The sequence below is a fragment of the Ambystoma mexicanum genome, chromosome 10, assembly GCF_040938575.1.
Source record: "Ambystoma mexicanum isolate Mex_15411 chromosome 10, UKY_AmexF1_1, whole genome shotgun sequence".
NCBI lineage: Eukaryota > Metazoa > Chordata > Amphibia > Caudata > Ambystomatidae > Ambystoma > Ambystoma mexicanum.
Window position 1 is genome coordinate 1,626,480,210 of NC_090932.1, and position 25,337 is coordinate 1,626,505,546.

At 47.0% G+C, this 25,337-nt stretch overlaps 1 protein-coding gene across 4 annotated transcripts in view; it reads right to left on the minus strand.

The window, feature by feature from the left end:
- PGAM5 (PGAM family member 5, mitochondrial serine/threonine protein phosphatase) overlaps positions 1-25,337 on the minus strand; it is a 164,158-nt gene that overhangs the window by 64,395 nt on the left and 74,426 nt on the right. For all 4 annotated transcript variants that reach the window (XM_069620015.1, XM_069620014.1, XM_069620013.1 and 1 more), the window contains 2 exons: positions 14,842-14,967; positions 14,020-14,108 (listed from right to left, as the gene is read on the minus strand). In XM_069620015.1, coding sequence (XP_069476116.1) covers positions 14,020-14,108; positions 14,842-14,967 — 215 coding nt within the window. The remainder of the gene's footprint in view (positions 1-14,019; positions 14,109-14,841; positions 14,968-25,337) is intronic.

Consider the following 25,337-nt stretch of genomic DNA (forward strand, 5'->3'; position numbering starts at 1 on the left):
AACTGTCTTCCCCTGGAGGTGTGTCTGGAAGGCCTTCAGGGCCTTGAACACTGCTAGCAGTTCCAACAGGTTGAAGTGATTGAATGCTTCCGATGGGGACCACACGCTGTGCGCCGTCTGTTGACGGAGGCGAGCCACCCCCACCCCATCAGAGATGAGTCTGTGGTGAGTGGCTTCTACTGCGGGTGTGGTGAAGGCGTTTCCCTGCCAAAGGTTTTCGCTTGACCACCACTGCAGAGACTGAACAAGGGCTGCCGAGACAACCACTAAAGCGTTCCACTGGCCGCTGGCCTGACACCATTGGCTCAAAAGCTACGCTTGCATGGGGCGCATGCGAGTGTGAGGAACTAGGACGCAGGAAGCCATCATCCCCAACAGTCGCATGGCTTTGCGTACGGTGACTGGCTACGTAGTGAGGGATCTAGAACAGCATGTTTTGAACCCTCTCGTTGCAGGGAAAGACGAGGCTGTCTTTGGTCCGGATTAGAGCCCCCAGAAACTGTTTGACTTGATTGGGGGTCTAGACTGGATTTTTTCTCGTTGACAGAGAACCCTAGGTTGAAGAGGAGATCTACCGTCTTCTGGGAAGTTTGGCATGTTCCGTATGAATCCCTGTTACGAGCCAGTCGTCGAGGTAAGGATAGACCGGGATGGACTTCCTGCAAAGGCGAGCAGCTACTACCACCAGTCCCTTTGTGAATACCCGTGGTGCTGAGGCAATGCCGAAGTGGAGAACTTTGAACTGATAGTGGGTGTCCTCCATCATGACCCTGGGGTACTTTGTGTGGGCTGGCAACATTGAAATATGAAAGTATGCATCTTGCATGTCCATTGTGGTCATGTACTCCCTTTGCTGCAGCAGTGTGATTACCCCCTGCAGTGTTGTCATCCTGAACATTTGAGGTTTGACTTATTTGTTCACTGGGTGTAAACTCTTGTTTACCTGGAGAAGGGAAGGGGGGGGGGAGGGGGGTTTGACTTCTATGACGCCCTTTTCCAGCAGGACCTGAACTACTTCTAGCAGGATACGGAGGTGTTCTGCCGACATACGTCTGCTTCTCGGTGGGTGGTATCAAGGTGGTCGGTGAAACTCGATGCAGTACCCGTGGGCAACTGTCTTTAGTACCCAATGGTTTGAAGTGATCCCCTCGCAGGTGTGGCTGAATGACAAGTGACCCCTCACCCCTCCCCGACCGGGGAAGCGTGGGACGGGACCTGAACCAGCTAGTCACTTTGAGGTGGAGGCCGGACAGCCTCTAGGAGTAGAGTTCCTCCTTCTACCCTTGCCCCTACAAGGGCCTCTCTGCTGGTATTGGTTGTTACTAGATGAGCCTTGGGCAGAGGACCAGGGGGTAATTCCTTGAGCCGTATTGTCCTTGGGGAGAGCGGGAAAAAGATTGGCCATGAAAGGACCGGCGTGAGTAAGAGCCCCCAAGCTGGTGGAAGGGCTTAGCTGTGATCTGGCTAAGCGACTTTAGTATTTTGTGCTCTTTCTTTGCCATCTCCAGGGTGTCATAACAGCCTTCCCAAAAAGGTTGGAGTCTTCCACTTGCTTGTTGATCAGAGAGGCCAGAGTTTGAGGATTAAAGGCCGAGTTCTTTAACCAGGCGTCTCTTTTAAGTAACGTCCCCTGGGATAGGGTGCGTCCAGCGGTCTCAGCAGAGTCCAGAGTGTTCAATATGTTATGGGTGACTTGTCTGCCTTCAGCCACGACCACCAGCAGGCGTGATTGGGTGTTCTCTGGGACCTCTTGAGACCATCCTGAACTAGGCCCCACTGGACATCACTAACTTGCCAGGAGAGTGCTATTTGTAATCCTTGTGGAGTAGGCCGCTTAGGCATTGACCCTTTTTTCCAGGGCATAAAAATTGTACAGTCTTTGTCTGGAGGGGCTTCTGCCGAAGACAGTGGAACCCCTGCCCTCTTCCGAGTGGTAGTGACCACCAAGGAATCTGGTGTAGCAGGACCCCTTATATAGAGTGGGTCAGAAGGAGATGGCCAGAATAATATTTTGGGGTTGACCGCTCGTGTGAGACACAGAAGGAGAGAGCAAGGCGTCTTTATGGAGTTTAGTAGGTGATGGCTTGACTACTTGGAGCCTTCTCCTTAAGGATTTCTCCACGAAGTCTAAGCCTGGAGCTCCCCTCATGTGTTGCAATTTGGAAATGATCAGCCGCTCTTTTTAAAACGGCATTAAACATCTGGTCGTCAACAGGTGATAAATTCCTCTGTGGAGGAGAAGGGGGATCTAGGCAAATGACATCCGGGTCAGGGGTATGCGTTGGTGATCGCCAAGGGCCCTGATCCTCCGCCTGATCCCAGTCTGGGTCTTGATCAGCCACGTCTGTGCAAAAGGATTAAAGTCTTCATAGGCGTTGGTGATCGCCAAGGTCCCTGATCCTCCGCCTGATCCCAGTCTGGGTCTTGATCAGCCACGTCTGTGCAAAAGGATTAAGGTCTTCATAGGTGTACTCCTGTGTTGTATCGTCTGGGACATCAAAGTTATCTTCCTGGTGTCTCTGTGCAGAAATGGGTAATTTTTGCAGTTTGTAAGGAATGGGGCAGGAGTCCTCTTCCCTGTCTCTTTTGGGAGTAATGTACTGGTTTGAAAGGTCAATAAACTGGGCCATTGTCCATGTATTGCTCAAACTTCTCCCTAGTCCATAGGGAAGAAGCAGAAGGGTCTGGAGGTGGAAAAGGTTGCCCTGGAGGGGGAGAAATTCCAAATAAGGCCTTACACATAGGCTGGGGGCTTCAGAATACTCATGACGAGAGGGGGTGCCCTTGTGCTCTGTGGTCGCCGTAATGATAGCTGCAAGGCTTTTGCACATTTTCGGTGGTTGAATCAAAGCTCTCGACGAGCCTGAAGGCGCAGTCGAGGTCAGTGACTCCAACGAGGCCTTGGACGGCGTGTCCACAACGCTATGTTTTTAGGGTGAACGCCTGTTGTAGAGGGAAGCCCAGTTGCATGCCGCAAAAGCGGTTGCGTGGAGGTCGCCAAACAGCAAGGTACCGAAGCTTTCAGCGGTCCTGCTGGCATTGTACGCTTCGACGACTCTGTCAAAGAGGCCTTAGGGGTTGTGCGTTTTTGTATCTGTGGTGCGTGGGTGCTCTTGTCGCCGGGGTGTGATCTCCCCATAACAGAGCCAGTGGCCAGTCTGTCGGGCCGGGCAATTGATATGATAGTTTCTTTATATAGCGCCTATACACAATGTGTTTCAAAGCGCTTCCAAGACAAGGGAGGGAACAAGTGAAAATACAATGACATTCTTACAGGCCATGAACTGAAAGGATGTGAAATTAACTATCGTACTCGGCCTGACGACATTTCAGTGCAAGAGCTAAGACATAGATAAGGAAGGGAGGGGAGAGTGGGAAGGAAATGGAAACAGACAGGCAACTACCGTACTAGGCTCAACAACATTTCTGGTAGAGCCGGAGAAAAACAAGAGGTGAGGGAGAGGGGTGCAGAAAGGTAGGGGAGAACAAAACAAGCAACTATAATACTAGGCCTGACGACATTTCAGATAGTGCTGGAGGGGCGGTGGGGAGGAAAGAAACAGTAAGGGGAGGGGGATGGAGACAGACGAGGTTGCTATCATACTAGGTCCAGGGACAATTCTGATAGTGTAAGTGCATAGAAGAAAGTAAGGGGAGGAGATAGGAAAAGGGAAAGGAGGAGAGAACAGAGTTAGCAGTCAAAAGAGTGGAGAAGCAAGAGGGGAGAGTGAATATAATTGCAGAAGTCAGTAGTAACACATAATGTTGCAAGCCAGGGTACAAGATGAAGATGGGAACAGCATGATTCAGGGCCACCATGAGTACAAGATGGAAAGTAAGTCCAGCATGAGAGTTGAGAAATGGTGACGCACCGTGAATGAATGAAGTCCATAAAAGTCAAATCCAGCATTGGCCACAAGACGGTGATGGTGAAACCAGAATGCATCAGGATAGACTCCTGCAGAAGTAGGTTTGAGAGTGGCGAGGGGGGAGCAGGGTAGAAGAATCAAGCAAAACAGGCCATACCTGTGTGCGAGAATGGCAGGGGCACAAGAGAACATCACAGGGGGACCAGAAGTAGTGGGGATGGCCTGTGGAGACAGAGCGAGTAACACACGTTAGTGCATGCTTACCTGCTCTCTGAGCATTTGGGGGGAGGAGGGGCCTAGGTCCTTCTAGTTCGAACAGGTCCAAACAAGAATTGCCCTTTTCTTCGTCTGCCCTTCGCTTGGGACGCCCGGGCGAGAGATGCCCTTGATCCAAGAGCAGGAAGGAAGAGGCAGGGCTAAGAAGGTGGGTGGTTCTTAGCCAGGTGACCTAGATCGACTTGCACCTGCTCCCCATCTGCAAAGGAAGAGAGGCTGGAGGGCTCCTTAAGTAGGGAAAAGAGCGGCAAGCAGGAAGGCACCAGGTGGGCGGGGCTTGCTAAGTGGTGAAAAAGAGCGGCAAGCAGGAAGGCACCTGGTGGGCGGGGCTTAGGCCAGGTGACCTAGATCCACTTGCACCTGCTCCCCATCTGAATTGGGAGCCTGCAGGCTCCACTGAGAGGTTAATGGCTTCCAATTCGGAGCTAAGGCTGCCATCAGATTCCTCGCCGTCCAAAGCGACGGCGCCAATCGGGGAAAAGGCTTTCGGCCTGCATAGCGTAGGCCGCCCATCGTTTAGTCCGCCTGTCTTTCAACGTTCTCTGTAGAAAGAGCTTACAGGCCTTGCATGAGCGCTCGTCGTGGTCGAGGAAGATAGAGATTGCATCGGTGATGGGTGTCCTTCCAAGGAAACTTGCCGTTACACGACGGGCAAAATTTAAAGGGCGTCCTTTCCATAGCAGAGGGTAGCGCCAGTCAGACCAACAAGAGAAAGAGAGGGGTAAAGAAATACATTCTTAGAGATGAATAAACCCAGGGCTCCACTCTCTACTGTAAGGGCCTGGCTGGAGGGCGGAGGCCACGCAGTCGACAGTCACAGAGCAGTGGTAGATGTCGACGGGCAGCAGGAAACCCACAAGGCAGTCGTCGAGAAGATTAGTCGGGAGACTAGACGACCATAGGTTGTGGGGACAAAGGTAGCAATATAAAACTTTTGCAAGCTCCGCATAGGCGACCAACTAGGTTGGCAGAAAAAAAACAATCTGAAGGACCTCGACGTGTGAGGGATTTTGGGTACACTACACGTAATGTTAGGGATAGTGTTACAGTCACGCCCATGTCGACAAAAGAAAGATTGAATACTCCGCGATTTCCACTAGATGTCAGACTATATGCACAGCATATGATTCCAAGCATATCCACAAGCATCAGAAATTCTAAATTCTGTATTGACCTACAGCTCACATCTCCCTCATAAAATAAGCCTGGCTGCTCTGCCATACTACCAATACCTTGAGTGGTACAGGCCTATACTAGAAGTTGCAGCGCTGTATACCAAAGGGTCAGTTTTATGAAGTCTGACCACAGGAGGATTTAAGGAAAACTCCTACATCTGGTAACATTTCTGTGCCTTCCTGATGTGCTTAGGGTGGGCTGGTGGCAGTGAACTGTAGTTTACAACTTTTTCCCAGTGCACTACCTTTTTCAGTACAATAATGCCATTTATGAACCACATACTCAAAATGGCTGCTCCTCATGTTTTAAGACCAGTCCTTTGGCCATTTTGCTTTTTGGCAGTATTATGCCCGGCCATACTGGAAATCTGCAAATAAAGAGGTGTGCTCTCTCTGGATCCAGCCTTGGATTGCAGGTCAGTGCTGTGTGCAACTGGAACTGTGGTCACATTTTTTACCAGCGGATGTCCGTTTCTGGGCAAATAAGCAACAGACTGGACAGTCGCTGTCAGTTTAAATAGTGCCAGGACTGAGGTAAGTAACCCCCCCTCGGCCTGGATTTTGATTAAGAGGAGAGGGTCTGGAGATCACCCAGTAGAGCCAAGATTCCAAAGCTGATAGCAGCGAGGATTCCTAAAGCACTGCAGTAGACGCATCCAGCATTGCCAAAGCCAATCTTCGGGGATCCTCTGCTTCATCTGCAGTGGACAGGGAAAAGCTTAATCAGCGTCTTCGTCCCCAGACTAGTGGACCCAATTACTCTGGTGCCCTGCAGTGCTGTGCTACCTTCAGAAGAGTCCCTGGATCTTCTGGGTGGCAGAACATCCACTGGGTTGGATCTTGGGAATCTGCAACCTTCAGCTTGTGGTCCGGAAACCTAGTTGCCTAAAGCAGTGCAATCTAGATTGAAGGAGGGGGCCGGTCTGGAGGTTTGCACCCACAACCACAAACTGAGCAGCCAACCATGACTAGGGTTTTTCACCATCTCTCCACATCTGCTTTGTCCTGTGGGTGCTCCTTCGCTGTCCAAGTTTGGGTCTCCTGTCCAACTGGGAGTCTCTTGGAACTGCATCTGCATGGAGATTGCAAAGTCCTGTTTGCTGGAACCAAGCATAGCACCTACTTTAACTGCACTCACTTGTGACACCTGGCCTGTATGCAACCGGAATAACATTTTGGCTCAGTGTCCCAAATTGGTTTCAGAATTAAGGTGCCAAAAGTATACATGCCATCCTTACTGTGCCCCATATCTCAATGATTTCAGAAGTGCAAAATCCACTCCCTAGCCATTATCCTTACCGGGCAGCGTCAGTGATTCGGCCTAGGATTCCACCCTAGGTAACTAATAAATTGTAGGAATTCTGAGTGTACCCCATCACTTTGATAAAACTATTTGCATTGTTGGTGACATCACAAAAGGTGCTATGAAATGACAGAGTACTTAAAGCATCTGCCCCATTAAATAGCTATGAATGCATGCAAGTTAAGTGTGCACACTATAACATTAAACATTGGCATAGTATAAAATGCAGCAGCTTCCACCTTGTCTCCTCAGATGATGCACTGCCTCCACTCAAATGGGATTCCTCTGCCCTTTGGAGTTAAAGGAAGAACGAATTCTATCGCTGGTAGGCTTTCCACATCCACAGGCTGAAAGGAGCGTGCAAAAAGAAAACAAAAAGAAAATACAGTCCTATACAAAATACAATGGCCTATACTAATAAACCGAATGCCTGCCCTCTTTCTAATACAATAAATGTGTAAAGTGAATGTGTAATGCAAAAAGGAAAACTAGTGTTCAAAATAAATGTCAGTATGGCTGAGTAAACTCCCTTCCCCACGTTTTGTAGCATGGGGTAAGGGCACACTTGGACCTTACGACGCACTGGCTTCCGGGACAAGGCTGTAGTTCGTTTCGTGGACCAGGGCCCACTTGGCCTTCCATGAAAAGTCACTAGTTTATCTGCGGAACCTCATTCCAGCGCAGGTCCCCTTTTAGCTTGTAATACAGTTCAACAAAGGTTTGTTTCCTTCTGGTTACCACAATTCAGTACAGGTTTCCCTCTGCCAGGCTCAAACCTTTCAATCACAATGTGTGGGGGTTCACTTCCACAAGCTTCAATCCCACCTTCATAGGCTTCTCTGTTGGGCTCAAGCCTCCTTTCACTTTCCTTATTTATTTTTGTATAGTTCATTTATATATACACAGGTGAAGTGCTTCAAAGCGCTGTCGAAGACTTGCGAAACTGCAAGGCTTTTGCTTTTACCTCGGCATGACCACTTCGACCTTCGTTCCTGAAATGTCACTTTTTCTCTCCTACACCAAGGCCTCTTGTTAAATGTAGTTTCGAGCACAGTACATATTTCAAAGTTCAAAGATCTCTCAGATCCAGGTTTCCCTCTGCCGGGATCAAACCTAACAGTTCAAATTGTGCATCTCAGTTGCTTTCTCTTCCTGCTGCTTCTACAGCAGACATTTCACAGAGATTTTATTGGGCATTCTTTTGCCAGACCACTCTGTTACTTTTGTATCTTTAATTTACAGTTCTTTACAATCCTTTTGCTTTCTCTTGCGTTTAAATCGGCACACGCGTAACCTTCATTCATCAGATACCGTACCCACTAAGTTTCATGTAACACAGACCGGACCACTTGCATTGCTTTCATCAACTCACCGGTAGTGTTCATTCATTTTCGTCTTTCGCGGCTTTGATCCTGACACGCGGGAGGGTGGATGGTATCCTTGAAACACAAAAGAGGTTTGTCTCTTCTCTCTGGCTGGGCTTCCTTGCGCAACCTTCAAGGGCCTTCCGAGATAACGATCTCTCGCTGGGGTGTCCAAGGTTTCTCTGTACCTCGGTTCCATCCCTCGACTTGTCGCTCTGCTCCGCCAGGTTCGCCGTCACCCTGGAAGAACTGCTCCTTCTTGTGCATCGCTTTGCTCAGAGTGCGTCTTAGTGTTTCACCTTTTAACCACGTGGGGAGAGCTATAGGTACCAGGTGTATGTAATTAAAATCAAGTGCCTGACCCTGCCTGATCTTATTAGTGGGACATGTCCAATGTAATGCATGGGTGGTGGTACCTTTACCCTCAGACCTCCTCTTCCTCATCTCAGTGTTTGTGAAGGAAAGGGAGGGTGATCATGAAAGTTGAAATATCCTATAATATAGGATGGGACTTGGGTGGGGGGGAGGGGGAATACCATGTCTCGCCATCTGGGAATCCTCCCCCACTCCCAGAGGACCCCTCACCTAGGTGATCCTCCCTCACTTGTCCACCCACAGGGTCTGGATCCAAAGGAGATGGTCGTGCCCTGGCCACCCGGGTAATGGATCCCGGGGTCTGGGCAGTGAAACATCCTCTGGTTTTTCATACTATGCACTTTTCTTAGATTTGGATAAAAAAGCTGCCAAACACAGATTCATGTGGCAAAAATATAGAACACAAGCCTCAGAGCCCCACAATATGCAAGATCACCCTTGTAACCCTGCTGTGTACACACAATTTGCAACTCTACACACTAATTGATTACTGAGAACAGTGCCATACCTGCAGCGTAACTGGACTAGTCTACGAAATATAAGCCAATGATGTAACCACAATTTTACTAGTCATGTTAATGTTAAAGGACATTTGTACCGCAGACTATCACCACCGGAGTGGTCCCCTGGCGCTCTTGCGGCTCTGAAAAAGGAAGGGAGGGGTGGTTAGTGGGAAGAAGCTGGAAAAGTGCAAGAGAGCAGTGATGTGCTGTTGGCGGCCTCAGCCCGGTGGGTCCGTTGGCTGGGCCTGGGGTGTTTTGCGTCCGGTAGTCGTCATGTACTGTTGTGCGGGTCTATGTGTTTTTTGTTTTGTTGTTGCAATGTAGTGAAGTTTTTGTGGTTTGTTGTGCTTTAGGTTTGTGGTTGGGTTTGGTTTGTAGTTTGAGAGGTGTATGCAGAGGGGGAAATTGTTAGTGCAGTTGGCATCATTACCCTGAATTGAGGCGCTTGGCCTCTGCAATCTCCCTAGGTGGGGGTCGGGGCACCCCTGTGTCTCAGTCCTAATCTGGGTCTGTCCAGCCTTCGAGGTCCCTTTCACAACTGGTCCCCTCCTCCCCCAGTCTTCCCTTCCCACTCATACGGCTAGCGCACCTGCCTATGTCCACAGCTCAGATAGTGTGGTAATATCCTGATAATTCCACTATAATGTGGTACCTGGGGGCAGCTGTGGGGCGAGAGCGGGTGTTGGGTGGGATTAGGGTGGGATGTTGACTCCATCTCAGTTTGGGTGTCGCCTGTGTTCCCCTCTAACCGGCGTCCTTCATCCAGGTGCCGTGGGATGTTCTTCCTATCGGGAGATGTCCAGTCTGTACTGGGGGTTGTCCGTGTCCACTCCAGTTTATTCATCCTTTTGTTTCGGTTTTCAGTTGGAGTCTGTGGTGTTGAAGAGCCAGGTTTTTAGTAATTTCCTAAATTTTAGGTGATTTTTGGTGTTTCTTATATCTTTTGAGGTGTTGTTCCGGGTTTTTGCGGCTAAGTTGTAGAAGGAGGTGCCTCCCAGTTTCTTCTTGAGGTATGGTTTAGGTTCCAGGCAGATTTTGTGGCTTGGCCTGAGGGGCCTTCTTGGCTTGTAGACTTATTTTCTTTTGTAGGAATTCTGCTCCCTGTCCACCGATTGCCCTGTGCGTTATGCACATTGTTTTGAAGGTGATGCAATGTTTTACTGGGAGCCAGTGTAGTGTTTTTAGGGCAGGAGTGATGTGTTCTCTTCTTGATAGTTTGAGGAGTAGTCTGGCTGCTGCATTTTGGATCCGTTGTAGTTTCTTCAGGAGGTTTTCTGGAGTTCCGAGGTAGAGGCTGTTTGCATAGTCGATACTTGACATGATGAGGGCGACGATAGGGAGTGTTTTGTGCGTGAAGGAGAGGAATGGTAGGATTCTTCTTGCCGTGTGGAGGAGGAAAAAAACATTTGACTGTTAGATTTACTTGTGGTTCTAAGGTTAGGGTGTTGTCCATCAGGACTCCCAGATTTTTTACTACCTTAGATGGTGATGGTGCGGTTCCCATTTCCGTTGGCCACGGGATGGCGGTTTCATTCACTTGGTCTTTGGATATGATCATGATTTCAGTTTTCCTGGATTGATTTTCAGGTTGTTAGCAGTCATCCAATTGAAGACTTGATCAGGGTGGAATGATCCGCTTGGGTGTCATTGATTTTCTAGATGATTTGGGCATCATCTGCATAGTTGTAGCATGTAATGTTGTACTTTTTGAAGATTCGGATAACCGGAGTCTGGTAGATGTTGAAGTACAGTGGTGATAGTGAGGATCCTTGTGGTACTCCACAGTCGTTAACTCTTGGAGTGGATTTAAAGGGTTTAATCCATACTGTTTCTGTTCTGTCTGCTACAAATGATTTAGTCCAGAGTAGTGATGTGTCTGTTATGCCTATGTCTTCTAGTCTTTTGGTTAGGGTGTCATGACTGTGTCGAAGGCTGCAGAGAGGTCAAGTAGAATGAGGGCCGAGGTTGTTTTTGAGTCTGCATTGGTTTTTAGGTCATCCCAGATGGATAGTAGTGCTGTTTCCGTTCCTCTTGCGGGTTTGAAACCGACTTGAGCTTGGTCTAGCAGGTGGTGTTTTTCTACGTATTCTTGGGTGAGTTTATATACGTAGGTTTCCAGGAGTTTTCTCGGGTAGGGATGTTTGAAATCGGCCTATAGTGGAGGTCTTCTGCATCGCCACCTGTGTTTTTCAGAAGTGGTTTGATATATGCTGATTTGAAGGTCTTAGGTACAGTTCATAAGGTTTCTGTAGTATTCTGCTGCCGTTCCCTGTGCGAGGATCGATTTGTAGATGTCCGGGAGACAGGGATCCATGGGTGATCCAGCTTTCTTGCTGTGTTTTACCAGCAATGCAAATGCCTCTGCTGATATTTCAGGAAAGTTTTTGAGCTTGTGCTGAGGTTCTGTGATGGGTTTGCATTGTAGTATGTTGTGGTCGGTACGTTTTGTATGGATTGTTGTATGTCGTAGATTCTTTTTTTTTAAGTGGTCTGCCAGGTCGTTGCATAGTTTCTCTGAGGGGGTTGGGGTGTTGTCGCAGCCTGGTGGGTTTCTCATCTCTTTAATGATGTTAAACATTTCTTTTTGTGCGTTGGCGGCATTGGTGATTCGGTCATCATAATGCCTTCTCTTTGCCTTTTGAATTTCCTTCTTGTATGCTCGGATTTGTCTCTGGAACCGTGTTTTTTTTTCCAGGTTGTATTCTTTTCTCTATTCCAGTTCCATTTTTTGTTTTCCTTTTTCATGGTGCTTAACAGTGGGGTGAACCATTTTGACACTGCTCTTTTTTTTTATGGTGTTTATGGTTTTTCTGGGGCGATCTTGTCGATTGCGTCTGCAATCCATTTGTGTAGTAGATCTGCTTTCCCGTACAGGCCAGTTAGCTTTAGTTCTGTAGTTGAGGGTTTAGTTAACTCCAGTTGTTCGAATAGGTTGCTTTCTTTGACGTCTTTCCAGTTTCTTTTTGAGGTGGTTGTGAGTTTAGGGGGTTGAAGACTTGAGTAGGCAGAGTGATCACGAATGGGTTGATGAGATGGTCGCTCCACAGTATTTGTAACGGCAGTGCCGTGGGGATGGGTTTTTCTTCCGCGAAAATTGCATTGATGGTGTGTCCTGCCGAGTGTGTTGCCCCTTTGACTAGTTGTCGCAGTTTCATGGTAGAGAGTTGTTCAGTCAGTGAGTTTAGGGAGTTGGCGTGACTGTCTTCAAACCAGATGTTGAAGTGCCCCAGGATGATTAGGTGTTTGTGGTTGATGGCTATGTTGGTGATGGCTTCTATGAAGTTGTCGACGAAGGTTGCATCGTATTTCAGTGGTCTGTACACCAGGATGAATGTGACGTTGGTTTTTGGGCTTGCTGTTAGGTGTATTACCATGGTTTCACAGTTGGGGATGTTGAGCGGTTCGTCTGTTTTTATTTTCAGGTGTCCTTTGAATGCTATTGCAATGCCCCCTCCTTTTTGGATTTTCCTGTTTATTTGAAGGCATTTGAAGTTGGTTGGAAGCCAGCTTTGGAGCGCGATTATATAGTCGTCCAGCCATGTTTCTGTGATGAACAGGATGTCAAATCCGTTGTCATCGAGTAGGTCGAAGATCTCTGTTGAGTGTTTTGACATGGATCTTGCATTTATAAGATTGCAGTGGAGTTTGGAGGGGTTTGGCTTGGATTTTCTTGTTGAGGTCGTCCTCTGATCAGTGTTGGGGTTTCTTTCCTGGTCGATCTCTTGCTGAGGTGCGGGTTTTGGGGTGTCAGCGTCTTCGAATAGTTCTAGGTTCTGTCTTGGGTTTTTGTTTTCATCGGGTTCGTATTCAATGAGTTGTGGTTGTTGATTGGAAGTTCTTCTTGCTTTGGTGATGAACAGTGTTATCTCCTCTGAGGGGTGTGTGTCGTTTCTTGTGTTGTTCAGCTTTCTTCTGCGCGATTGTATGGGGTAATTTGATGTTGCGGCTTCTAGCGTTGGGTTGGTTTGTTCTAGTGACCCGTTGTCGGCGAGGTAAGGAGTTAAGTAGAGGGATTTGTCTCTTCTCTCAGTGTTGCTTAGAATCGTGTTCCTGAGTTCGGAGTTGCGTTCTGTAGTTGTGGTTCTTAGTTGCTGTTCCGGAGTGTTTGTTGCTTCTATTTTTCTTTCCCTCGGAATGGGTCGTTTGCACGGCATTGTAAGAGGTCGTTTCGTCTTTATGTGTTTGCTGATGTCCAGTTGGTTCTGCTTTGGTCTGGTTGTCTTGTGGTGTCTTAATGTGGGGGGGGGGGGATGTCCGCTAACAGTAAAGTCTGTCTGTGGGTGGTATTTCCTGCTGCTGTTGTCGGCTCGTTCAGTTGGCTATAGCACAGGCACCAAGGTCCACGGACCAATGGGAGCAGGGGAGCGGGACGGGAGGCGGGAAGGAAGGAGACTTGGGAGGCAGCCTCGGGGCCCAAGTACAATCCACAAAAAAGGCCACAGAAGGTGAAAACCAGCCGCAGCACACAGGAGGGCAGGACGAGAGCCGGGAGGGAAGGAAGGAGACTTGGGAGGCGGGCGCGGGGTGACAGCGGGGTCTGCACGGGTCCTCGGGGCCCAAGTACAATCCACAAAAAAAAGGCAACAGCGGACAAAAACCAGCCGCAGCACACAGGGGCAACACTCACCTAGCTCCGATGGAGATGGGGCTGGTGAGCGTTGCTCTGTGGTTATAGCACAGGCACCAAGGTCCACGGACCAATGGGAGCAGGGGGGGGCGGGACGGGAGGCGGGCGGGAATGAAGGAGACTTAGGAGGCAGGCGCGGGGTGGCAGAGGGGTCTGCACGGGGCCTCAGGCCCAAGTACAATCCACAAAAAAGGCAACAGAAGGCGAAAACCAGCCGCAGCACACAGGGGCAACACTCACCTAGCTCCAATGCATCTAAAAGCAACATACACAAACCAGGACACAGGATGTAATCGCAAGTTTTAGACAAACATACCAAGGTAAACTTAGTGTGGCACACATTCAATGAATATGGCGTAGCAGCAACTGGACTATGGAAGAACAGTGTGATGGGACATTTGCTACATCGTGTGCAATAGCCCAAAAAAGTGAAAATCGCCACAAAAAAAGGAAAGGGAAAAAGAGAACAAAAAGCAGACAAAACTGATACACTACAACAGTACAGAGTGTGCAAATACTGATTTTACCACTGCATCTGGCTTCCAATGCGAGATAGGGGGGTCTGGTGGAATAGGTGCTCCCTCCCTCAGCAGATCTGTACTGGTTCTTTTGACGCCTGGAACGGGGAATTGTGATTTTTGTTTTTTAAAACAAGAATTGAGAACAGATACAATTCACAAATCAAATCCAGCCTCCCAAAAGTGTTGGAAAAGTCATCAGCACAAGAGACCATGCTTAACATATCATGCAACGCAGTGCCTCAATATCTTCCATCACTTCTAGATACACAATGGATTTCCAATTGTGGTAAGAAAGGAAAGAAAAAGACGATGTGAACAGGCCATCTAACTTCATAATTCTCTCAAAACAGAAATAGGACATTACAGTGCATGACCATGGAGCACCTATGGGTCATTCAATATTAAACCAATGGACAGACCAAGGGGCCAGACTAAAAATGGAACGATAGTGCAGACATATGACTGGTCGAACAGTAATAACTCACCTCACAATAGGTCATTTAGGTTTGTGAGGTGACCAAGAACAGCCTGCCTGTGCATAGGACTGCTCACTTCTTTTGCAGGTCACATTTAATGCAGCAAGATAAGGTGCAAACTCCTTCATATAATGTCTCTTTGAAAATTAAATAGCAGAAACCTGAGAATAGATTAACAAAACGAGGAAGGTGTTCAAAGCTCCGTTATCAACCACCGTTTTCATGGAGGGATTATAGCAAGTGAAAGACGGTACGAGAGCAATGGAAAGAGTACTAGAGAAGTGAGACCGAACAAGAAAGAACAATGGATAAGACTTGCACCATCATCTACATTTTAACTGCAGGTATTTACCTGGAAGGTACTTGCTAATTATTTCTGTCGTCTCTGTTGCTCTAGTCATGGACGAGTGGATTATCTGATCATATTTCAATCCCAAACTCGCCAACCGTTGCCCAGTCATTTCAGCCTGCTCACGACCTGTGACAAAGGGAAGGGAAAAAAAGCAAAACGAATAATTAGTGGAATCTGGGGCAATAAAAGAGCATCCAAATCTATTCAGAGGTGAGGGGAGATGGGAATTGTCCCAATTACCACATCTATAAAACTCATGAGTTGCATTTATTTTTCTCCAACTGCACACACTGTGTTGCACTTTGCTCACTGGACTTGCAGCAGCAGTAGTTATTGTTAATAATTCAAGAAGCAAATGTTTTTCCCTTTTTGCTGCTTGTAAAGCATCATTCTTTGAGACCCCATCATATATTTCCTGACTGAATTGCTTTGTTTCTTCCTGACAAGTAAAGTGATTTTTCAGACACTTGGCCAGCTCAAAGCATTTCTCAGGCCATACGGACTAATCCTTATGGCGATCAATGCAGTGGCAACCTGTTCCTCTCAACGGCACAATGATGAGAATTGGTTTCCGATCGCCCAAGTGCAGGGGGACCAATCCTCCCCACACACACACGAGAGTCTGAGAAGGCAGGAAGCGAGGAGGAGTCCAAAACTCTGCAGCCCTTTGTTTTCCACTTTGCTTGAAAGGAATCAACTCCCAGTGGGGGGCTGACTGTCCCGATTGGACATCCAGACCACCACTTTCTGTAAAATGCAGGGGGATATTGCAGAAATTGTGCTGTAGTTCCCGTTTGTATTTGTTTATTTGTAGAGCGCACCAACCCCAGAAGCATCTGGGTGCATTTCTTACATAGGAGTAGGTTACACAGCTACATAGAATTGTAGCATTTACATAAGATACATATCAACATAGAAATGTATACAATTACAAGTAGGTTGCATAGCTAAATTACAGGTTAAGGATACATATTAACATACAGGTTGCGCATTTGCAATGGGTTATATAGTTGGCATAATAAAATACTCTGAACCTGGAAGCTGCTGACAAGTCGACCATTGGATCTGAAACCAAAGAGGAAGATGAAGTAAAGATGGATGTAGCAATTTCAATCGACATGGGGGTCACAAACGCAACGACTCCTATCGCCAGAGGCTTGTGAGCTCCACTAGTCTCAATAAGACCTGCATTGGGAGCCATCCCATGGCGTGCTGCGACCTTGCTGGGCTGCAATACCCTGGGACCTCGAGCCATTGTGCACAGTCTTTTGAATTTCGCAGGAACTTGTGGCATCCTGCTGGACCTCCAGAGACTTGATTTGAATCCTTGAAGTCCCCTCACCAGAGTGCTGGACCAGATAAGTGATGAGAATCCGACTAGCGATATTCAGTCCTCTCCTGTCGCCAAAACCACAGAGGCGCGACTAGCCTCGAAGAACCTCTTGCCTGGAGCCTTCCCAGTTGATCCCTGATGCAAATTACATTCTGGTGTCCTTTCTTCAATCACCACGACAAGGAATTCAAGGACTGGGTTTCTGCTGCAGATCCCCGATGACGCCCCACTGCAAACTCCTCCAAGCTGAGGTACTGTGTTGGCTTGGGTATTACCTTGGGCATTGTGCGATTCCTGTGAAGCTTTGGGGGCGATACATGTGATTGGGAGTTCCCTCACCAGTTCAACCAGGCCCAATGCTGGAATCCCTCTCGGTTGTCTTCTTTGAAGTCGCTGGACCCTTTCTGCAACTCTGAAGTACAGTGCTTACTTGTTTTGAAGAGCCTTCCTCAGGAACTCCACGGTTCAGTATTCTGTGCCTATTCTGACCCTGCCAAAGTTGGCCTCTAGACCACTAGGGTGATGCTTGCCTTAATCTGTATTTCACTGATCTAAAAAGCAACTGTAATCATGCATTACAACATTAGGTTTTACTCACCTGGTATAACCGAAGGTTATCATAAATGCAGTTATAGGTTCATACTGTTCCACAAATTTGTGTTCCACTATTCAGAAATGTATCCTGGTAACAGTGTTGGTTCACTATGCAATTTCTTAACCGAGCGTCACTGCATGATATGATGTGATGTGGCATTTGTAATGCGCCTTTACACAAGTGTTTCTAGGCGCAACGAGACAAGAGGTGGTGGGGGGTTGGGGGTGTCAACAAGGGAGGACAAATAATGATCTTATAGGCCTTGTGTCATTCAGATTGAGCAAGTGCGGGTAAGAGGGAAGGGGAGAAGTGCCAGGGTGGAGGAGAAGTGCAGTTAACTCACAACTGCAGTCAGTGGATGGCTGATCAGTGCAAAGAGAAGGGACTGTAGGGTTACAGATACAGACCCTTAAGCGTGGGGAGGCCGGAGGCAGTGCAAGGGCACATGGACCTGAGTTCAGAGGGTGACCAGTGCGCGGAGCAGTCAGGTGCATCAGCAGGGGAGAGGAAGAGAGAAAGCAGAAGCGAATAGGAAGGTCTTGAGTTGCTTCTGGAACCGGAGGTGGTTCTGCTCAAGTTTGAGAGAGGCTGTTCCAGAGGGAGGTCCCAGCCGAGGAGATGGATCTGCCCCCAAATCTCAGCTTGGAGAAGCGCCTGACCCTCAGAGTCGGAGGTGGATGAGCAGAGAGCTCAAGAAGGAAGGTGTTTCGGAAGAGAAAGTTGGAGGCAGAGCGGTTACAGGCCCCAGAAAGCCTTGTGGACAATGCAGAGGGATCTTTGCACCCACGGGGAGCCAGTGAAGAGATTTCACAGCTGGAGATAGACAATCCCTGGGTGTTTGCGGCCAAGGACAGCTCTTGCTGTCCTGTTCTGGATAAGTTGCAACGGTCGAAGAGCAGAGGCAGAAGATTTAGAAAGAGGCTGTTGCAATAGTCAAGCCTAGAGAGGACCACAGCTCTGGAGACAGTGAGCTTCTGAGGGAAGTGAGAAAAGAAAGAATACCTCTGAGGAGGTGCAGCTGATAGTTTTGACTTCTTAGAGACGTCAGAGATACGAGGGGAGGAGGCGAGGGTGGAGTCGTAGATGACACCAAGGTTCTTGGCCTCACAGGAAGGAGCAGGAAGAGGGCCCAGAGTGGGCAGCCAGCAAGGAATGGAGCAAGCATGTGTCCCAATGAGGAGGATCTCAGTCTTTCTGGCGAAAAGGCAGAGATTATTGGCGGCTAACCATTCCTGAATTGCAGCCAGTCTGGTATGAGAGAAGAAGCAGAGGTGGCTGAGGGGAGCCTGAAAGAGAGCCGAGTGTCATCCGCATAACATTGAAAATTGGAACGGAAAGTAGCGGTGCGGTGGCCAAGAGGTGCCAGGTAGTGGTTGAAGAGCCAGGGAGAGAGGTTAGAACCCGGTGGAACACCACAAGTAGTGAGAGATAGATGAGAGGAAAGACCCCAGTTGGACCCAAGAGGGTCAGTAGGTGAGGAAGGAGGTGAACCAGGCCAGGGCCTGATCAGTAATACCAAGGTTGTCCCAGAGACGATTGAGCAGGATGGCATGGTTGACTGCGTCAAAAGCAGAGGATAGATCAAGGAGAATGAGGACGGAAAGGAGATTAGAGTCAAGATTGGAGACCAAGTCTTCGCGGGTGTTCAGGAGAGCATTTAGCGGGCTTCTGGCAGCTCTGAATTCAGACTGGTGAACTTGGAGGAAACCAACAGATTCAGTATGTAGACTAAGCTGGGAGATGGCCAGTTTCCAAGAGTTTGCCCAGGAAAGGAGTGATGAGATAGGGTGATAGTCAGCCGGAGAGGAAGGCTCGGCCGAAGGCTTCTTTTCAAGGGGGTGCATAAGAGAGTGCTTATGGGGAAGGGGAAAGTTCGAGTGGCAAAAGAGTGATTGCAGAAATCGGCCAATACTGAAGCAAGGGTGTCAATGTGGTCCTTGATTGTTTTGGATGAGCAGGGGAGAACCTGCTTTGATGAGACTTTCATAGATCGGATTTGTCTAGAAACATCGTCTGGGGTGAACAGGAGAAAGGAGGAGAGATGTCCCCAGATGGGCCAGCAGTAGTAGAGGAGGAAGAGAGGGTGGACAGGATGTCCTGAGGTTTAGTAGTGAAAGGAGAGGCCAAGGCGGGAACAGGAGAGGTAGAGACTGCAGCAGGATTGGCCAGCTCCTTGCAGATTTTATTATTTTTTTTTATTTTTATCGGTTTATTACAAACCTTTAAAATGTTTACAAACAAACAACACTGGACTTCATCAAGAGAGAAATGTCCGTTAACAATCCCTTAACAATCCCTTAGCAATCGCTTAGCAATACCCCTCCCAAGCTCGCAGACAACTATACAAGCCATTGTCATCCTTGAACGTCAACCGACAGTGAGTTCAGTCGATTTTCAATTAACATCAGAAAACGGGTTAATGGTAATATCAGCTTCCTGTCACATCCTTGAAACATAGAGGCCCACCAATCATCCGCACAATGGGAGGGGTAATTTGCTCCCCAAGGCCCCAGATGAATTGTCCTTTCAGAGCGAAGTTTAGTGCAAAATAGCACCAAGTGCTTTAGGGTTTCCTTGTCTTTAGTGCATATTCTACACTTCAAGGATGCAACTTTATTTGCACGCCAAGACACCAGACGTTCACTAGTTTTAAATGCATTCAGTCGCATCAGCATGAACGCTCTTCGTGCCTGTGGGCCTGGAAATAATTCAATGTAACGTTGTAAGATGTTAAAAGGCCTTGTCTCGAGCGGGGCGTCCTTCATCATGGAAGCTGTAGTGTGTTGAGTACAAGTTTGTTCCCAGTCCGCACGCCAGATTTTTAATTTAGCAGCGTTCGGGTCGTTATGCAGCTGATCCATGCTGATTCCGTGAATACTTAAAATATCTTCGCATCTTTTCAACCATAATGATAACATGCTGTTATTTGCCGATGATTGGTCGTGAAAGATGTCAAATTGTGGAATGTGCTCACGCTGGCGTGATTTTCGAAATAAGCTTATTAGGGCCCAGCAAACCCTTGCGTGTAACGAGATAAGCGAAAGTTCGTACCTCACACAAGCTGTTGCAATACCCCTAGGCAACGCCAGTACCTTCGACCAAAAGCAATGCTCCAGCGAAGACCATGTGTCATAACTGCAACCCAAGCGTTTTCCGCGCCATATAGTAACACTGGGATTACCTTCTGATGGTAAAAGGCAAGGACCGGTTTTAGTGAAAATTTCCCATATTTGTTCTGTATGATGACTGCTTGACTGGCCAATTGTTTGCATTTCCTTTTATTTTCAGTCATCCATGGGCCATCGTTGACTGATGAATTTAGTAACATTCCAAGATATTTTACATTCAGAGATGTCTGAATGGTGTCACTACCCAAATACCATCTTGGTTGACTTTTCTTGTTTTGTCTTCCGCTGTTAAGATTTTTTAACACCATAATTTCACACTTCTTTGTGTTTATTACCAAGTGGTTTAATGCAACATATTGGGCAACTGCGTTCAGTTTCCTCTGCAAGCCTACGGGAGTTAGATCCATAAGAACAAGATCGTCGGCATATAACAGCCAACTTAAGCAGGTCTTTCCAATCTTCGGCGGAAAAGATCTTACGGCATTGATTGCCAATCCAATATCGGAGATAAATAGACTGAATATTGCAGCTGCTAAGGGACAACCTTGCTTTACCCCTTTATAGGTTTTAATTGGGGTTGTTACGTTTCCAGATTGATCCAACCGGATTTTTATGGAGGTTTCAGAGTGCAATTCGCGGATTGCTGCCATTAAGTCGACTGGACATCCCCAACTTTGCAGTTTTGACCACAAGAGGGACCTGTCAATGGTGTCGAAGGCACAAGAGAAGTCGATAAAGGCCAAGTAGACCTTAGATTTAGATTTTAATGCTTCCATTTTCATCAAATTTAGGATTAACAAATTTAGAGAGCAGCCCACTTGCTTTACGAAACCTGATTGTCTTTTATCTACGTGATTAGACTCATTTGCCCATTTCACCAGTTTGTGTTGTAACATTGTGGCATAGATTTTCCCCAAACTGTCAAGTAAAGCCACAGGACGATAATTCTTTGGGCAAGATCTGTCTCCTTTCTTAAATATTGGGACAATAACCGCAGATTTCCAGGATTTCGGAGTTTTTTGGGATTTACAAATCCTATCAAATAGGGTTACGCATATGGACGCCCATAGCTCAGGCTGTTGTTTGATCGTGAAATTGGAGAGCCCATCCGGTCCAGGAGCTCTTGATTTTTTTGCTTTGTTAATAATAGACACTATCTCTTCTCTTGGAAACGTCAAATTCCATGGATTCGCGGTCAATCCCAAGGTGGTAATCTCAGGGATTTTATCTTTATATAAGGTTTCAAAATTATTAATCCAGGTTTCTTCTGAAACCATGCTGGACTGTAGTGCCAATTGAGGAGCCTGAAAGTTGTTAATGAGTCTCCAAAAATCACTCGTGTTTTTGTTTTTTAGAGTATTTAACATCTGTTCTGCGTCGTTTTGCACTTGTGTGTATTTGTGCATTTTCAACCAATTTTTGTATTTTTGCTTTGCTGCCTTTATTTCTAGTTTACGAGAGACCCTGTCGAGAGCCTTAGCTCTCCTTATGGCTGTGCGCATCATTCGTTTTTGCGTCAATATCTCAATATCAAAGTGGTGGGCACGGACCATGTTGGGGTTTTTAGAACCCACTTTTACCGTTTTGAATTGTGTCAAAAGATGTTCATATTCAAGGTCAGCACTCAGATGACAATACTGGAGCATCACCCCCTTAACTTCGCTGTCCTCTAGTCTTAAGCGAACCCTGTTAGATTCAACCTCGAGCTTATGAGTCCATTTTGTTCTTTGAATGGTGCTGATTGATACAAATTCCATGAGCAACATGTTGTGGTCGCTATGATCTTTTTCACAAATCCTAAACGATTGAATCCTCGGATATAAAGCTTCGGATGCGAACATATAGTCGATTGTTGAGGATGAGTCCATACGGTGCCATGTTTGCCTAGATGGTAAGTCGCCGCGAGTGTTGCCATTCAGCATCTGAAAGTTACGTAGCTTCATTTCCGTTATCCAAGCCTGTGCCAGTGAGTTTTGGGCTAACTGTGGATCCTTACATAGATCGATGTTTAAGTCGCCGCACAGAAGAATCTTTGGAGCGTCTGAATGTTCCATCAGATGATCAATAACGCCGGTTATTTGGTCAATGAACTCCATTTTACCGGCACGTAGGTGGTTCCAATATACGTTCAATGTTATAATCATGTCCTTCTGCAAGTCCCGTCTCCCTAAATTTTCAATGGTGGTTTCCTGAATATATGGAGAGTGATTAACGGAATTTGTGACGCGCCAGCCAGAATTCCTTCTGACCATCGTTAAAAGCCCTGACATAGGGCGACCCAACTTAGCTTTTATGGCCGGATTTATTACAGACTCGAAGTCCGCTATGAGTGGTAATTCACTTAGCCATGTTTCCTGTAGACACACAATTTGAAGATTTTCTAGCCAAGGTTTGTTAAACAGGTGAAAAAACCCTCGAGTGTTCCAGGAGGCAACAGACCAAACCGTAGGTGCTTTAGAGTCCTGGCGTTATTGGCTCTTTTTGACATTTAACGCCCCAGCAAGCCAATTCCATTCTTGATTTTCAGCTGCAGGTGTTATGAAATGCTGACACTCATTGAGAGTTTCGTTGAAAGAATCCTTTCTTTTAATTGTAATTCTTATTTGAGCATTGGAGCCATCGCATTTAGCAGTAACCTCGCTAGATGGCAATTGAGGAGTCCTTGGCCGGCACGGTGATTGGTTGAAGCTTTGGATACGGGTGTTTGTCAAGTGAAATGACCCTTCCAGAGTCCTTATTGGCACATCTTTCGACAGCGTTGGTACTGCAACAGCAATCGAAGGTGCATCCTTTCCATTATTAAGCACTCCACTGGAGTATTGTGGTGGTACATCAGAGTCATTCAGATTGTAGACATCGAAGCCTAATGAAAACAATGCTACGTTTTCTTCTAATATTGAGTTAATCAGAAGGTTCGATGTAAAGTGAAGCAACACCTTGTCATTCGTGCCTTCAGCTGGAAACTCCACGACTTTTATGTCGTTCGAGGAAATTGCACGTAGGCTTGGTACGAGATGAAGTAACTGAAGAACCGTTCTTCGATTCAAGATCAGATTCTCGATTGGTTCCAGGCTCTCGATTGCCAGCTTATATATGCGGACTTTATTCAGCGCTGATTTTAGAACCTTATCGTGTGAAGTTTGAGGACGTCTATCAATCACCAATTCTTTTAATCTTCTTCGATTGGTTCCAAGGTGATCGTCCTCAACACATTCCAGCAGAGTCCTTACGGGCTCCTTATTTTTATCTGTTTTGATCGAAGGGCATGACAATGCTAAGGGTCCCCCTGGTCTGCTGATTTGAGCCTGAGCTATGCAAAGATTCCGCTTATCGGCCATGGTCATAAACACAGGACTGACTGTTGGCAGACGCATAGAGTTCGAATTATCACAAGCTTCAATCAGTTCACAGTGTCTTTCGTAGGACTTGTGTTTGAATGTAGAATTGTTACCAGTAACCTCGTTAGTACAAGGCTGATTTGTTATTACAGTATTAGAAGCAACTTTGTCCAATGATGGTACAGGTTTCTCCAAACATTGAATCGGATCAACTTTAGGTAATGGCACAGTGATTACGGGCACATCGAAGCTTGTGGGTGAGACAGGTTCTAACTCTACAAATTCTGGGTCATCGTAAGTTGAGAAGTCCAGGATTTCAGTTGTGTCGTCCTCAGACGGCTTAGTATTCTTTAATTGAGATTGTTTGGCCGAAATCGAATGAGCACTTTTTTGTGATATTATGGCGTTACTCGTAGCTGGAGCTTGAGCCGTTAAAGTTTTGACCGAGTCAATAGAAACGGCCTGTACCATTTTTATGTTGCGTAAGAATTTTTGAGATCCATTTGAGACATTTTTCTTTGTCTTTTGGTTCTTCGGTTTCTTACTGGTTACAGCGAGTTTTGAGTTTAAAGACGAAGTCGCCAGATTCCCTGTACCATTAGAGGATCCTGTAAAAACGGAAAAGACCTTGGGTAAACCTACATTTGCGGGGATAATCGCAACTTCTGCAGTTGCTTCAGTTGCAGAACCAATGCCGAAGGAGAAGCCGTTTGGGGGTCAACGGAAGCCTTATTGTCAGCGCATCTGGCTTGCTCAAATGCTGTGTTAAATGACAGATTGACACTGTTTGGTACAAACGGAATAACCGATGAGCAAGGCCCAGTGATTGAAGTAGGTGAAACAATCATGAGCCCTGTGTCGTGAGGGGCTCCAAGGGCCTTTACAGGTGCCAAAACAAGATCCACTTCCACTGAGGAGTTATGCGTCGATTGTGACGACTGAGAGCGAAGAGGATCTTGGTTTGGAGCAGCATCAATTGATGAATGCTGTTGTTTTGATGCCCTAGTAAGGTCTTGGTCAACCTGAGGTTTATCTTTCATGCTAGTGAACTTGCCACATGGGCACTCTTCAGACAACCGCCTACCTACATTTTTGATGTCATGTTTAAATAGGGCAAGGGTCTCTTGCGCCACTTCGGCGAACAGTCTTTTGTCAGAGGAGTCGGTTTTCTTGCACTCGTTTAACAAGACAAACGCTCCTTCCAGTCTTTTAAGGCACTCATGTTGCTCGGCATACGAGCGGTCGCAAGTTTTTTCTATCTGCGTTAATTTGGAACTCATCATTGCGACCACAGTTGTTAAGTCCTTAGTGGCTTCATGTATATTTTCGTACAGTTTCATAAACGGGGCCAATGAAATCGACAAAGAGGCCATGAAAAGGGCTTGTATTTCCGTTGAAGAAGACATCGTCGGCAGAGTTGTACAAGATGAATTGGGTTGAGACTCAGCAGGTCTAGTCACATGTGGCTCCTTGTCACGACGGATTTTCGGAAATGGGCGTTCCATTGATGAAGAATCCATAGAATCGTTATGTGAAGAATATTCGTTGCCATCAGATTCATCGATGGCTCCATAGGACTTCCATTTAGAGGTGGCAAGTCTTTTTTGGGAAGTCAAATGTAATTCAGATGTCTCGTGCCTCGAGTCGGCCTTTAAGGATTGATCGGTTGATTTTAACCGTTTGTGACACAAGTCAGGCCATATGTCAGAGGTTGCCCCCAACAGCTGGCTGTTATTGCGTTTCACTGCAGATTTTGCTTTCATTTCGGCTGAAAGGTTCGGCTCTTTAGATGCCTTACTGGCGCACATTTTGTTCAAGAGCGATAAATTCTGAAGAACGTTGTTCACTACCCCAAGGGAGTCTCTTCTTGCGAGCATTGAATTGGGTGCCTCTGGCTCGCCCCTTGTACCGTGCTCCAAGTTAAGAACGCAGTTGCGATCACAGTCGTGCAAACTTGAGTTAAAAATGCTATGTTGATTGCTAAAGTCATTCGCATTCATATATACGATTTCTTCATGCGAACCCACTGTGGTCAGTCTCGTGGTTACACTCACTGGAGAACTCGCAGTGATCATTGTACTAGAGTCATTTAGAATGAGCCC